Source organism: Narcine bancroftii, chromosome 3 (genome assembly GCF_036971445.1).
Source record: "Narcine bancroftii isolate sNarBan1 chromosome 3, sNarBan1.hap1, whole genome shotgun sequence".
Lineage (NCBI taxonomy): Eukaryota > Metazoa > Chordata > Chondrichthyes > Torpediniformes > Narcinidae > Narcine > Narcine bancroftii.
In genome coordinates this window covers 301,628,416-301,643,523 of record NC_091471.1, presented here as the reverse complement: position 1 = coordinate 301,643,523, position 15,108 = coordinate 301,628,416, and the positions used below count along the sequence as shown (strand labels likewise).

General features: G+C 44.7%; 1 protein-coding gene across 1 annotated transcript in view; it reads right to left on the bottom strand.

Annotated features, from left to right (window-relative positions):
- ap3d1 (adaptor related protein complex 3 subunit delta 1) overlaps nucleotides 1–13,528 on the bottom strand; it is an 89,663-nt gene extending 76,135 nt beyond the window's left edge. The window contains exon 1 of the mRNA XM_069928736.1: nucleotides 13,254–13,528. Coding sequence (XP_069784837.1) covers nucleotides 13,254–13,349 — 96 coding nt within the window. The 5' untranslated portion in view covers nucleotides 13,350–13,528. The remainder of the gene's footprint in view (nucleotides 1–13,253) is intronic.
- Between the last annotated feature and the right edge of the window lie 1,580 nt (nucleotides 13,529–15,108).

Sequence of the window (15,108 nt, the reverse complement as noted above, 5' to 3'; positions counted from 1 at the left end):
AAGGGGAGGGACTATTGGGGTTAAAGGAATTTTTGATATGAGAATAGAGGAAATATTTTATGTTTTAGAAATGTTGTCTTATAATGTGTACAAAACAAGAAATCAGAAATGGATAAGAAGGGAAGGTGGTGATGAGGAAACGGAAAGGAAAGATAAACAAAGTATGAAATGGCTATGTTGAACTATATGACTTTAAATATTAATGGAATACATAACCAAATCAAAAGGAAGAAACTGTTAAATTTACTGAAAAAATAAAAAATTGATATAGCATTCGTACAAGACACACATCTAACTGAAGTGGAACACAAGAAATTAAAGAGAGATTGGATAGGACATGTAACAGCAGCATCATATAATTCAAAAGCCAGAGGAGTAGCTATATTAATCAATAAAAATGTACCAATCAAAATAGAAGAGGAAATAATAGATCCAGCAGGGAGATATGTAATGATAAAATGTCAGATATATTCAGAATTTTGGAATTTACTCAATGTATATTCACCTAATGAAGATCAAAAATTTATGCAAGATATCTTTTTGAAGATAGCAGATATGCAAGGGAACATACTCATAGGAAGGGGATTTTAACCTTAATTTGGACTCAAACATGGATAAAACTGGAAAAAAAACTAACAGAAAGAACAAAGTAACCAAATTTATAATTGAATCGATGCAAGAAATGCAACTTTTGGATATATGGAGGAAACAACACCCAAAGGAAAAGGAATATTCATACTATTCGGGTAGACATAAAACATACTCAAGGATAGACCTATTCCTGTTATCAGCCCACATTCAAGGGAGAGTTAGGAAAACGGAATATAAAGCTAGACTATTATCGGACCACTCACCCCTGTTATTGGCAACAGAGCTAGAGGACATCCTACCAAGAATGTATAGATGGAGATTAAACTCCATTCTACTTAAAAGACAGGATTTTAGAGAATTAATTGAACGACAAATTAAAATTTACTTTGAAATAAATTCGGAATCAGTGAAAGATCAGTTTATACTATGGGACGCAATGAAAGCGTTCATCAGAGGGCAAATAATAAGTTATGTAACTAAGATGAAGAAGGACTACAATTGGAAAACAAAACAGTTGGAAAGGGAAATAAATATAGAAAAAGAATTAGCAATAAAGTAAGTACAACTAAAGAGAATTGGCAGTTAAAAAAATAAAATATGAAACACTACAAACATACAAGTTGGAGAAGAACATAATGAAGACAAAACAGAAATATTATGAGCTAGGAGGAAAAACGCACAAAATTCTAGCATGGCAGCTTAAGACAGAACAAACTAAAAGAATGGTATTGGCATTAAGGAAAAAGGATAAACAAATTACATATAATCCAACGGAGATCAATGAAAACTTCAGGGAATTCTACGAGCAATTATATCAAACTGAAAATGAAGGGAAAGAAGATAAAATAGATGAATTTCTAACTAAAATTGAACTACCGAAATTACAAACAGAGGAGCAAAATAAATTAATAAAACCATTTGAAATAGAAGAATTACAGGAGATATTAAAAAAAACTACCAAACAATAAAACACCAGGAGAGGATAGATTCCCAATAGAATTCTATAAAACATTTAAAGACATTAATTCCTCCCCTTCTGGAAGTAATCAACCAGAATGATAAAACACAAAGTATACCAGATTCATGCAAAACAACAATAATTACAGTAATACCAAAGACAGGGAAAGATCCACTTGCACCAGCATCATATAGACCAATATCTTTACTTAACACAGATTATAAGATAATAGCTAAACTATTAGCAAACAGATTGGCCGACTATGTACCAAAAATAGTAAATCTAGACCAAACTGGATTTATTAAAAAAAGACAAACAACAGACAATATCTGTAAATTTATTAACTTAATTCATGCAGTAGAAGGAAATGAAACTCCAACAGTAGCGATTGCTTTAGACGCAGAGAAGGCCTTTGACAGAGTAGAATGGAATTATTTATTCAAAGTACTACAAAAATTCAGCCTACCAGAGAAATATATTAATTGGATTAAAGTATTATATAAGGGGCCATTGGCGAAAGTGACAGTAAATGGATATATATCAAAACAATTTAACTTAAGCAGAACCACAAGGCAGGGATGTCCACTATCTCCCTCACTGTTCGCGTTAGCTATAGAACCACTAGCAGAACTGATAAAAACAGAAAATAAAATAGAAGGGATAAAAATAAAAGAAAAGGAATATAAAATCAGTCTCTTTGCAGATGACATTATAAATATACTTAACAGAACCAAAAATATCAATAAAAGAATTACATAGGAATTGAAGGAATATGGAGAAGTATCGGGGTACAAGATCAACGCAAATAAAAGTGAAGCAATGCCAATGAATAATGCGGATTTCACAAAGTTTAAGAAAGAATTGCCATTTAGATGGCAAACACAAGCAATGCGATACCTAGGTATCCAAATAAATAAAAACCTCGGCCATCTATATAAACTCAATTACCATCCATTAATGAAAAAATTACAAGACGACTTAGAGCATTGGAAAGACTTACTACTAACACTGATAGGAAGGATAAATTGTATTAAAATGAATATTTTCCCAAGGATACAATACCTATTTCAGTCATTACCAATACACCTAACAGAGAAATTCTTCAAGGAGTTAAAGAAAATAATAAGGAAATTCTTATGGAAAGGGGGGGAAACCGAGGATAGCACTAGATAAATTAACAGAATGGTATAAACAAGGAGGCTTACAACTACCAAACTTTAAAAATTATTATAGAGCCACACAATTAAGATATCTATCAGATTTTTATCAAACAAGGGAAAAGCCAGATTGGACCAGATTAGAACTAGATAAAATAGGGGAGAAGATAACTGAACATATACTATATAAATGGGATGAAAAATTGGTGCAACGTAGGAATTCACCGGTATTGCATCATCTGCTCAACATTTGGAAGAAGATTCATGTAGAAAGGAATAAAACAAATTACCAACTACCAAAACTAATATTGACGCAAAATCAGTTAATCCCTTTCACAATAGATAACCTTTCCTTTAGAGAATGGGAGAGAAAAGGGATCAAAAGAATAGAAAATTGTTTTTCGGGAAATAAATTATTATCCTTTGAACAAATGAAGGATAAATATAATATAACTCACGATACAATGTTTGCATACTACCAACTGAAATCCTACTTGAAGGACAAATTGGGAAACAGTTTGAGGTTACCAGAAGGAAGCAATTTTGAATATGTGATTACAGACACAATGATAATTAAAAAGTTTGTAATAAACATGTACATCAAACTGCAAGAAAAGGAGAACAAGGAAACAAACAGTAAACCTAAACAAAAATGGGAAAAAGATCTTAACATAAAGATAAAGAATGAAACATGGGAAAAGCTATGCTCCAGAACTATGAGAAATACAATAAACACGAGGTTACGCATGATACAATATAACTGGATACACAGGCTATACATCACACCTCAAAAGTTAAATAAATGGGACCCAACAGTATCAGACAGATATTTTCGCTGTGAAAAGGAAACGGGAACAACAATTCATGCAATTTGGACATGTGAGAAAGTGGAAAAATTTTGGGAAGATCTAAACCAGATATTAAATAAAATCACAAAAATCAATATACCAAAAAACCCAGAGATCTTCCTCCTAAGTAATATAAGAAACAAAGAATTTGGACTCGATTTGGATGGAGCACAAAAAAAAAATTGTTATGATAGCCCTAGCTGTAGCAAAAAAATGTATTATGTCAGCCTGGAAATTAGAAGATAACTTGAGAATACAACAATGGTACATAGAAATGAATAAATGTATTCCATTAGAAAAAATAACATATAATTTAAGAAATAACATTACAATATTCGAACAAATATGGGAGCCATACATGAAACACAATAGACCTCCACCACCTAAAATGACAGAAGGAGAAGATAACGAAAAGAACTGACTCAGTAAAATTTCTTGTTTATTTTTATTAAGTGACAACATTGCTTAACGGTTTAATGTATCTTATAGATTGAACTTTAAATAAATGGGGAAGGGAGTGAGGGAAGGGAGGGGGGAAAAGGGAGAGAAAACGACACTGTATATATTTAAGAAGAAAAATGTCTGTATGTATCTTGGTCAATATGGTTTATAGTGTGAAAAATAAAAAAATTTAAAAAAAAGAAATGGGATCACAAGTAAATAGCCTGAAGCTGGGCTTGGACAAATCGAGAGAAGGAGGGAGTCAGACTTGTGGAAAAGGATTTGAGAACAATATTGGTCAAAACTGTGCTCTGATAATATAACATCATTTATTAATGTTAGATAGATTGGTACAATCTAATTTTAAGCACCAATTATACTTTACACCGCAAAAATTACATGGTTTAAAATCTGAAATTCCGAACTCATGTTTTAGGTTGGAACGTTTATACATTCATACCTGTTGGTATAATTTGGCAGAAATGTTGACAAAAATTATAGAAGTGGATTTTCCATTGGAACCAGAACTGTATTCATTGAACAATCTTATGGTTATTGGCACAAAACTATCAAAGTATCAAATATAGTTCAGGAGGATTGCACGAGCAGTAGCCAGGAGATATATCGCTGTTACATGGAAGTCCAACTTCCCCTACTTATGCTGGAATGCAAAGTTTGACCCCCCGGAAAAGATAACTTCTAATCTTAGAAAGAAATAATTACATGTTTGTTAAAATATTGCAACCTTATTTGAATCATACTGGCTTAAGGATATAATTAACTTCCCCGAAAAGGTTTAAATAATATAGTTAGGTTAATAGCCTTGAATTTCTGAAGATCAAAATTAACGAAGGCATGCTCAAACACACCTTTTTTGGACAATCGTTTGTTTTTTGATTTTTTTAATGTTAGCATTTTGGAGGGATGAGATTTGGGCAATCATATGAAACTGTAATTTTAAAAATACTGTTTATATGATGTATGTAATAATATCCTATGAGTATTGGAAAAATTAAAATATTCAAAAAAAATAATGTGGTAAATTGGATCAGCATGTTTGTAGATGACACTACTGAAGCATGATTTTCAAAGCTTGCAGAGGGATCTGGGCCAGATGGAAAAATGGGCAAAAAAAATGGCAGATGGAATTTAATGCAGACAAGTGTGGGTGTTGCAGTTTGGAAGGTCAAATCAAGAAACGGCATATATGGTAAATGGTAGGGTACTGAGAAGTGTTGGTAGAATGGAGGGATCTGAGAATACAGATACATAATTCCCTGAAAGTGGTGTCACAGGTAGACAAGATTGTAAAGAGAACTTATGTTGGCCTTTGCAAATGAAAGTATTGAATATCAGAGTTGGAATGTTATGGTAAAGTTGTACAAGACATTGGTGAAAGTAAATTTGGAGTATAATGTGCAGTTTTGGTCACCTAACTACAGGAAAGATACCAATACATTAGAAAGAGTACAGAGCAGATTTTGCCTGGACTTCAGGAACTGAGTTACAAGGCAATGTTAAACAAATAAGCACATTATTCTTTATAAAAGAATGAGGGGAGATTTTTTAAAACTTAATTAACCACGTGAAATGGCAGCACTGCCGCTAGGGTGGACCTGCAGGGAATAGAGATGCAGCACTCATCTGGGGTCCAGACGCCCAGTCGACTGCTATCGGCTCTAAAAGGGCTTTGAACAGCCTATTGAGGCATCTGACAGGGGTTTTTAATTGAAATCCTGCAACCATAGATCTGTGCCCGAGATGGCAGCTCCTATTACTCAGCAGCAGCCACAGGGGGCTGTAGACTGCAGGTAAGTGGAGGACTGGAGCAGGGCACCAGAGGATGGGAAGACCACCCCCCTTCTGAGAGGTAGAAGGCAACTCACGGGAATGGTGACCACTGCAACTGTCCACTGAGGGGGCTCTATGGCTGAGGGACCAGTGGACGTGGCGGGCTGCTGAAGTCTCAAGGCAAGGAACCCGCAGAAACTGTGGGCTGTTGGAGACTGCTGTTGGGAGACTTACACTGGGCTGCAGTTTTCTGGAGACTGGCTTGAACTATCTGGAGGGGTACGAGATATCAGAACCAAGATGCGAAGAGGTGCCGAGGACACTGATGGTTTCCTAATCGTGTTGGAGGTTCAGACCTGGAGCTTGGGTTGTCAATGGTTTGGACTAGACTCTGTGCGGCTGCAGAAGAACTGGAAGTGAATCCAAGTACACCGAGCTTTTCTCTCTCTCTCTCTGGCTGTAAGTCTCACCCACGTCTCACTTAGGCAACTCCTGCCGGTAGCAAATCTGACTGCCATTCATCAAGATCATAGGTAATCTCACCAGGCATCTAACCCTGCATTGTGCCCATATCCCTTCATTGCCCAAATATCCAAAAACAAACTCAATAGCTGTCTCTACTCTGGTAGGTATGAATTCCTAACATTTAATAAGTTAATTTCTCTTCTCACTCCTAAATGCTTTACTTCCTGATCCTGTAAACCCCCACACATCAGTTTTTGACCAACCAAGGGAAGTATTCTTTCTGTTAAGTTTTGCAAGAATCTTTCAAGTTTCAAATGGGATTTTCTCTCATTCATCTAAACTCTAGAGAAAACGATCTCAGACCACTCTGAATCTTACTTCATATAGCAAGCCATGCATCTCTGGAACTTGTTTAGTTAATCCTTGTTGCTATCCCTTGATGACAAGAACATCCTTTCTTAATTAAGATGTCTAAAGGTGTGCATGGTACTCCAGTTATTTTCCCATCAAAGCCCAATACAACAGAAGTGGCTCTGTAATAAAGACCAACATGCCATTTACTTTCTTAATTGTTTATTGTTCCTGCATGTTGTCTTTCAGTGACTTGTATACATCAGTTCTATTGAACATCAGCACCCCCAAATCTGCCATCTTTTATAAAACACCTCTTTTGTGGACCAAAGTGGATGCCCTCATATTCCATCTGTCATGTTCTCACCTCTTCCTTCCCACCCTGCACAATCCCACAAATGTGATACAATTTACAAACCTGGAGAAAGGTAGTTCCTTCAGCCCAACAATTGATACAAAACTGAACAGATGGAACTCAAACTGATTCCCTTGGTACCTCCGTCCGGTAAGATCAACTCAACCTGAGAACAACAAACTCTGTTTTTTGTCCAATAACCAATTGTCAATACATGTCTGTACACTGACCCAGCTATACATGCTGACCTTGTTAACCAAACCCCTGCATGGAATCTTATTGAAAAGTTTCTGGAAAGCAAATGCATCACACCCACTGATCCTCATTTCTCTGTATAATCTCAGCATCTGCAAACTATCATGTTTCACCCTCTTATCTCTTCTACTAGACACAAGCTCAAAAGAACTCCAGCAAATAGTCAAACACGATGTTCCTTTCATATATCCATGTGGTTTCTTTTCTAACCTTTATGCTTTACAAGGTATTCATTTTTACCCGTTTCATCCTCAATATTTCATCACCAATATTAAACTAACAAATTTCCACATCATGAGAAGTACCGCCAGCTTTCATGCTCAGAAGCTTCTCTAATACTTTTTGATTATTTACTTCAGTTCTCATTACTCATCTCCTGGTTCTCAAATATTTGACAAGTTTCTTGTCTTCCTCCATGAAAACAAAGTTGTTTAAATCCTCTGCGATTTCTTTTTCCCTATTAAAATTCCCTTGTAACTGCAAGAAGCCCATTTTTGCCTTTGCTTGTCTCTACCTTTTTGTAGATTTATAAATTTTAGTCTGTTTTTGGCTCTAATGGTTGTCATAGCTGAAGGGTGGTCGTGGGGACGGCTGCACAAATGGTCTTCATGGCGTGCAACTCTAACAGCCTCCGACAGCCAAGCCCAACTCCTGGCCTTCACATATGGCATAATTCTTATGTCCAGCAGAGCTGTCCTCGTTGACAGAAGGGGCAAAGGCAGGCCACTGGCACCTTGAATCCAGTTGCTCTGGGCAGATGTGGCTCGTTAACCATGGATGGTACATCTTCTAGTAGAGGGAAAACTTTGATTTCAAACCTCCATTGCCTTGTGGCTAGATCCGCTCATGGCAAGGCTTTGGGAGTAAACCCCAAGGAAAAATCTGGAGCCTCGAAGATGGTTGACTGCTGTACCTCCTGCAATGCTGCAAATCCTGCAGGCGCCAAACTGTACTGACTTTTGCTGTTTCTTTGGAATAGTCATTAGCATGGAGAGGGAGCTCCCACTGAATGGCAACAGATGGATCTCCATATCAACCCTCCACAGTGACTAACAGAGGCTCAGTACCCATGGTCAACCACGACTGGAGGCCACAGAGTCTCTTTTATGCTTCTTATCAATGACATTCTTTTGGAAAACCAATTCCTTTACCTCCTTTTGCAAATTTCTAAAGTAGTCAAATTTCCAGACCTACTACTAATTCGGACATTTTAAAGCCTCCATGATTTCCTTTTGCTTTTTCAATTCTAACTGTTGCCTATCCACTAAACTTCATTCCATAGACTTTAAATTATAAATATTCCATTCACGACTTTATATCCACACAACATTTGATCCTATGACTGAAATATGAACCCATGAACGGTAGAGTGAGCACAAGGTGACTGAGTATCTAGACGAATTGGAGCTGTGTTAGACTACTTTATTGAGCTTACGTGAAAGGAAACTATTTTATTAATTGTTAGGAGTGTTTCTCAAATTCTTTAGCAAATAAAGTTGATCCAGATGTACAATGTTAGAGAGAGAGAGAGAGAGAGAGAGAGACACACACACACCAAGGACATTGTCATAAATGTCTGCCTGATCTCTTTAACACAGGGGTGTCAAACTCATATTGAAAATTTTCAACAACATCTGCATGTTTTCTCTTCTTTCAACATATGTAATGTTAAACTTTTTCTTATTAAAATAAATGTTTAATAATAGTTTTGGATAAACTCTTTCCAGAAGCATTAACAAATGAGAAATAAAATATTCAATAAATAATATTTCTCTATAGAGGATTTGTCAAATGTTGCTAGTGTGCTGTCGAATAGTAAAATCTGAGGGCTATTGAGAATGTGGGAGAATAACATGATTCCTGAAACAATCAAATGGGTGACTGATTGTGGGCATGCCCTTTTTCCATTGGTACAGATATCCTTTGATTGACACACTTTTCAAGTTTTATGCCTAATGAGCTTGTATCCAGGTGCAGGACCATTTTTAACCAGGAATATATTTATCACTGTGACATGAAACTATTGGAAGATCGTTTTATCCTGAGATTAAAGTTCATAATCCTTACTCAGGTGTGGGAGGGCGGGGTTTGCGGGCGATCGGGTTGGACGACGACAGAGCGGGGTCATTGGCTCTCACTGCAGGGCGGCATCTCGGCGGATCAGCGGCCCGGTTACCGTGAGTCGCGGGTCAGCCTGCGGCAGGGAGGGGGAGTGGGCAATGGTCCTGGCGAGGTCAGGCCCGAGGCCTCCGGTTCCAGGAACTGGAAAGCGGCCTTGGCTTCCCCTGACGCCGGCCAGGCCGCGCTGCAGTGGGGGGGCGGGCGGGGGGACACGACAGTGCGGGGGCATCGGCTCTCACTGCAGGGCGGCATCTTGGCGGATCAGCGGCCCCGTCACCGTGAGTCGCGGGTCGTCCTGCGGCAGGGAGGGGGAGTGGGCAACGGTCCTGGCGAGGTCAGGCCCGAGGCCTCCGGTTCCGGGCGCTGGGAAGCGGCCTTGGCTTCCCCTGACACCGGCCAGGCCCCAAAACCAGAGTCCACGGTGAGACCCTGCAACGTAAACAGAGGAGGTGGGGGCTGACGCCAATGCATTCTGGGATTTGTAGTATTAGCTGTGCATGCGTTATACTGCCGCCGCGGCCAGCGGGCCACCTCCAATACATTTTTGAAATGATCTTGCGGGCCAAATATAATTATATCGCGGGCCAGAGTTTGACATGTGTGCTTTAACACAATAGTGATCACCATTGTCAACTTCAAGAATCTAAGATTACAATGAAACTAGCCATTTATATGTGTAAATTGGAAATGAGAAATCAGGAAGGCAAAGAATAGATATTGATGTGCTCTCTGAGCAACCCTCCCAGACTTCAGTTTTTTTTGTATTTTAGAAGGATTTTCTTAATTATAACAGGTTCATGAAATTAAATGACCAATAACAAATCATTTCCATGTCTTCAGGAAGAGGATATGCAAAATGTAAAATAATAAGCTGTAGCAATACCTTCAAAGAAATGTTATCCAATTTGTATGCAGGAAAATGCCTTAAATATTGTATCATGAACTGTGTTCTTTGAATGAGACCAGTCTCAGTGAGGTGACCTTGTCTACCCAACCCATTCCCGCTAGCGTTATTCGAAAAATCTGTTTGAATTGTACTGTGTGGATTGGTTGCACTTTTGTACCTTGACAGGAGCTCAACTTTAAAACAGTATTCATTGTGCCAAAATGCAAGTTGGACAGTGAGATTAATTTAACTTGCATCCAAGATAATTTTCCAAAAAGCTTTAATAGAATCAGTTTGTAGAGCATGGGTTAAATGACTCATTCATTCAACTGCATAAAGGAAATTACTCATGCCATACTGAACCATGGGTCTATAGAAGCAAATGCTCTGCAAGTATTTCAAATGTTTTCCCTCGTGTTTATTATTTTATTTTTACACACAACTGCATCTGCAAACTTAAAAGTATGAAGCCATCGACAAGGCTCACAAACCTCACTCCACTATCCGAATCTAACCAGGATTGGCTACAGGTCCCTCAAAAGTTGTGTTGCACTATTGAAACATCATTTTTATTTTAATGCTATTTCTTCCATATTATCTGTCTTGACAGATTGTAGTCATTTATATTTTTGTAACTGGTGCCTCTTAATACAGTTCTGTGGCTGCAGCAAGAATCTGAGTGCATCTGCACACAGTACTGGTGTGAATGACAATAAACCCTCATATTAAGTTCTCAAGGGCCCTGAACACAAAATTAAGATTATACATTTTAACAAGTTGAAAACTCTCCAAATGCAATAGAGCACACTCTTTCATGAAAGAAAGTTAACTACACATTCCCCGTACTATCCAAATGCCAGTGTGTCAGCAAAACCATCAGCTGATGGCCACAACAAGGTTGCAGAGCCAGAGAGGTCAGGTGCCCAGTTTCAGGGAGGAGGCGGTGACCTGACAAACAGGGGAAGAGTTTTATTTTAAAGAAACTGAGGTGAGCCAAATAAAGGCCAGTTTGGTGGCCGAGTTGGGGGAGGCAAGGATACTGGGGGGGGGGGGGAAGAGGAAGATAAGTTCCCGGCAGGGGGAAGTAAGATGTTCCTGGGGGGGGGGGGGAAGAGAGAGATAAGTTCCTGGGGGGGGGGGGGAAGAGAGAGATAAGTTCCTGGGGGGGGGGGGGAAGATAAGTTCCTGGGGGGGGGGGGAAGATAAGTTCCTGGGGGGGGGGGAAGATAAGTACCTGGGGGGGGGGAAGATAAGTTCCTGGGGGGGGAGGGAGATGTTCCTGGGGGGGGAGGGAGATGTTCCTGGGGGGGGAGGGAGATGTTCCTGGGGGGGGAGGGAGATGTTCCTGGGGGGGGAGGGAGATGTTCCTGGGGGGGGAGGGAGATGTTCCTGGGGGGGGGAGGGAGATGTTCCTGGGGGGGGGAGGGAGATGTTCCTGGGGGGGGGAGGGAGATGTTCCTGGGGGGGGGAGGGAGATGTTCCTGGGGGGGGGAGGGAGATGTTCCTGGGGGGGGGGAGGGAGATGTTCCTGGGGGGGGGGAGGGAGATGTTCCTGGGGGGGGGGAGGGAGATGTTCCTGGGGGGGGGGAGGGAGATGTTCCTGGGTGGGGGGAGGGAGATGTTCCTGGGGGGGGGGAGGGAGATGTTCCTGGGGGGGGGGAGGGAGATGTTCCTGGGGGGGGGGAGGGAGATGTTCCTGGGGGGGGGGAGGGAGATGTTCCTGGGGGGGGGAGGGAGATGTTCCTGGGGGGGGAGGGAGATGTTCCTGGGGGGGGGAGGGAGATGTTCCTGGGGGGGGGAGGGAGATGTTCCTGGGGGGGGGAGGGAGATGTTCCTGGGGGGGGGAGGGAGATGTTCCTGGGGGGGGAGGGAGATGTTCCTGGGGGGGGGAGGGAGATGTTCCTGGGGGGGGGAGGGAGATGTTCCTGGGGGGGGAGGGAGATGTTCCTGGGGGGGGGAGGGAGATGTTCCTGGGGGGGAGGGAGATGTTCCTGGGGGGGAGGGAGATGTTCCTGGGGGGGAGGGAGATGTTCCTGGGGGGGAAGGAGATGTTCCTGGGGGGGGGAGAGATGTTCCTGGGGGGGGGAGAGATGTTCCTGGGGGGGGTGGAGATGTTCCTGGGGGGGTGGAGATGTTCCTGGGGGGGGGAGATGTTCCTGGGGGGGGGGAGATGTTCCTGGGGGGGGGGGAGATGTTCCTGGGGGGGGGGAGATGTTCCTGGGGGGGGGGAGATGTTCCTGGGGGGGGGGGAGATGTTCCTGGGGGGGGGAGATGTTCCTGGGGGGGGGGGAGATGTTCCTGGGGGGGGGGAGATGTTCCTGGGGGGGGGGAGAAGTTCCTGGGGGGGGGAGATGTTCCTGGGGGGGGGAGATGTTCCTGGGGGGGGGAGATGTTCCTGGGGGGGGGAGATGTTCCTGGGGGGGAGATGTTCAGGGGGGGGGGGAAGAGATGTTCGGGGGGGGGGAAGAGTTGTTCCGGGGGGGGGGGAAAGAGATGTTCCGGGGGGGGGAAGAGATGTTCCGGGGGGGGGAAGAGATGTTCCGGGGGGGTGGGGGAAGAGATGTTCCGGGGGGGTGGGGGAAGAGATGTTCCGGGGGGGGGAAGAGATGTTCCAGGGGGGGGGGGAAGAGATGTTCCAGGGGGGGGGGGAAGAGATGTTCCGGGGGGGGGAGATAAGTTCCTGGGGGGGGGGGAGATGTTCCTGGGGGGGGAGATAAGATAAGTTCCTAGGGGGGGAGATGTTCCTAGGTGGGGAAAGCTAAGTTCCTGGTGGTGGTTAAAAGATAAGTTCCGGGTTGAGGGTGTCCTGCCAACCACGCCCCCCCCCCCCCTCCGGGGACTGGGAAGTGCTTGACCCGGGGCAGGGTGGGTGTCCGAGGGCGCTGGCCTGGCCGCTGTCCCCGGGACCGGATGGGTGGGTGGCTGACGGTGCAAGGGCAGCATCTGCCCCTGATCTATATCAAGCCTCCGTTCCTCCCCTCCCCTCACGGCGTGGGACGTGACAGCCGCAGCAGCCGGGACGCTCGGCGCTCACCTCGTCATCCTTGTGGTTCCTGATGCCACGTACCAGGTCCTGCAAATTCTTGTCAAACATTCGGTCAATGCTGCCTTTCACGATCTTCAACGCCATCCTCGATTGCCGGGCGTCAGTCTGGGGCACCGATCACACCATCCCTTGCCACCCCGTGGAGCCGTGTCCGCGCAGCCAGGCGAGAGGCACGCCAAGCCGCGCTCACCTCCGCACCGCAACCGTCAACGGGAGAAGATGGCGGCGGCGGCCGGGCCGGGCTGCGGGTCATGTGACCAACTGCGGGCCAGCGAGGGGAGGGGGAGGGAGGCGGGGCCAGCCGCGGCCCTGGAACATCGCGGCACCTGCCAACAGAATGCAGACCGCAGTCATGTCACGCAATGCATGACGGACGCACGGTGGGGCTTTCATTCGCAACCGCATCCAGGGTCGTGACCCGGCCTTTATGAGGGTGATGGAGACGTCATGTCAAGGTCAAAGGAGGGAGGGGCCGCAGGACGGGGTGGAGCCAGGAAGACACACAGGTGGGTAACGCACCTAGTCTAAGCCGCTTTCAGGTGCATTAGCTGGGAGAATGCGGCTCCGGAGCCGGCTGCGGGAGGACTGCGAGATGTTCTGGCACCTAAAAGGTCCGCAGCGGGGAGAGGCGCCGCGGGACAAACGCCGGCTCCTGTCCAATGTGGCCGCTTTCAGGTGCCTGGGGGGGAGCGCTAGGAAGCGGAGAATACACCTACCTGAGGAAGATTGGGGAAGTCCTCCTCGGGTCAGAGTTCTCCGCTTTCAGGTGCCTGGGGGGAGCGCTCGGAAGCGGAGAATACACCTACCTGAGGAAGATTGGGGAAGTCCTCCTCGGGTCAGAGTTCTCCGCTTTCAGGTGCCTGGGGGGGAGCGCTCGGAAGCGGAGAATACACCTACCCGATGAAGATTGGGTCAGTCCTCCTCGGGTCAGAGTTCTCCGCTTTCAGGTGCCTGGGGGGGAGCGCTCGGAAGCGGAGAATACACCTACCCGATGAAGATTGGGTCAGTCCTCCTCGGGTCAGAGTTCTCCGCTTTCAGGTGCCTGGGGGGAGCGCTCGGAAGCGGAGAATACACCTACCCGATGAAGATTGGGTCAGTCCTCCTCGGGTCAGAGTTCTCCGCTTTCAGGTGCCAGGGGGGAGCGCTCGGAAGCGGAGAATACACCTACCCGATGAAGATTGGGTCAGTCCTCCTCGGGTCAGAGTTCTCCGCTTTCAGGTGCCTGGGGGTAGCGCTCGGAAGCGGAGAATACACCTACCCGATGAAGATTGGGTCAGTCCTCCTCGGGTCAGAGTTCTCCGCTTTCAGGTGCCTGGGGGAAGCGCTCGGAAGCGGAGAATACACCTACCTGAGGAAGATTGGGGAAGTCCTCCTCGGGTCAGAGTTCTCCGCTTTCAGGTGCCTGGGGGGGAGCGCTCGGAAGCGGAGAATACACCTACCTGAGGAAGATTGGGGAAGTCCTCCTCGGGTCAGAGTTCTCCGCTTTCAGGTGCCTGGGGGGAGCGCTCGGAAGCAGAGAATACACCTACCCGAGGAAGATTGGGTCAGTCCTCCTCGGGTCAGAGTTCTCCGCTTTCAGGTGCCTGGGGGGGAGCGCTCGGAAGCGGAGAATACACCTACCCGATGAAGATTGGGTCAGTCCTCCTCGGGTCAGAGTTCTCCGCTTTCAGGTGCCTGGGGGGAGCGCTCGGAAGCGGAGAATACACCTACCTGAGGAAGATTGGGTAAGTCCTCCGCGGGTCAGAGTTCTCCGCTTTCATGTGCCTGGGGGAGAGCGCTCGGAAGCGGAGAATACACCTACCCGATGAAGATTGGGTCAGTCCTCCTCAGGTCAGAGTTCTCC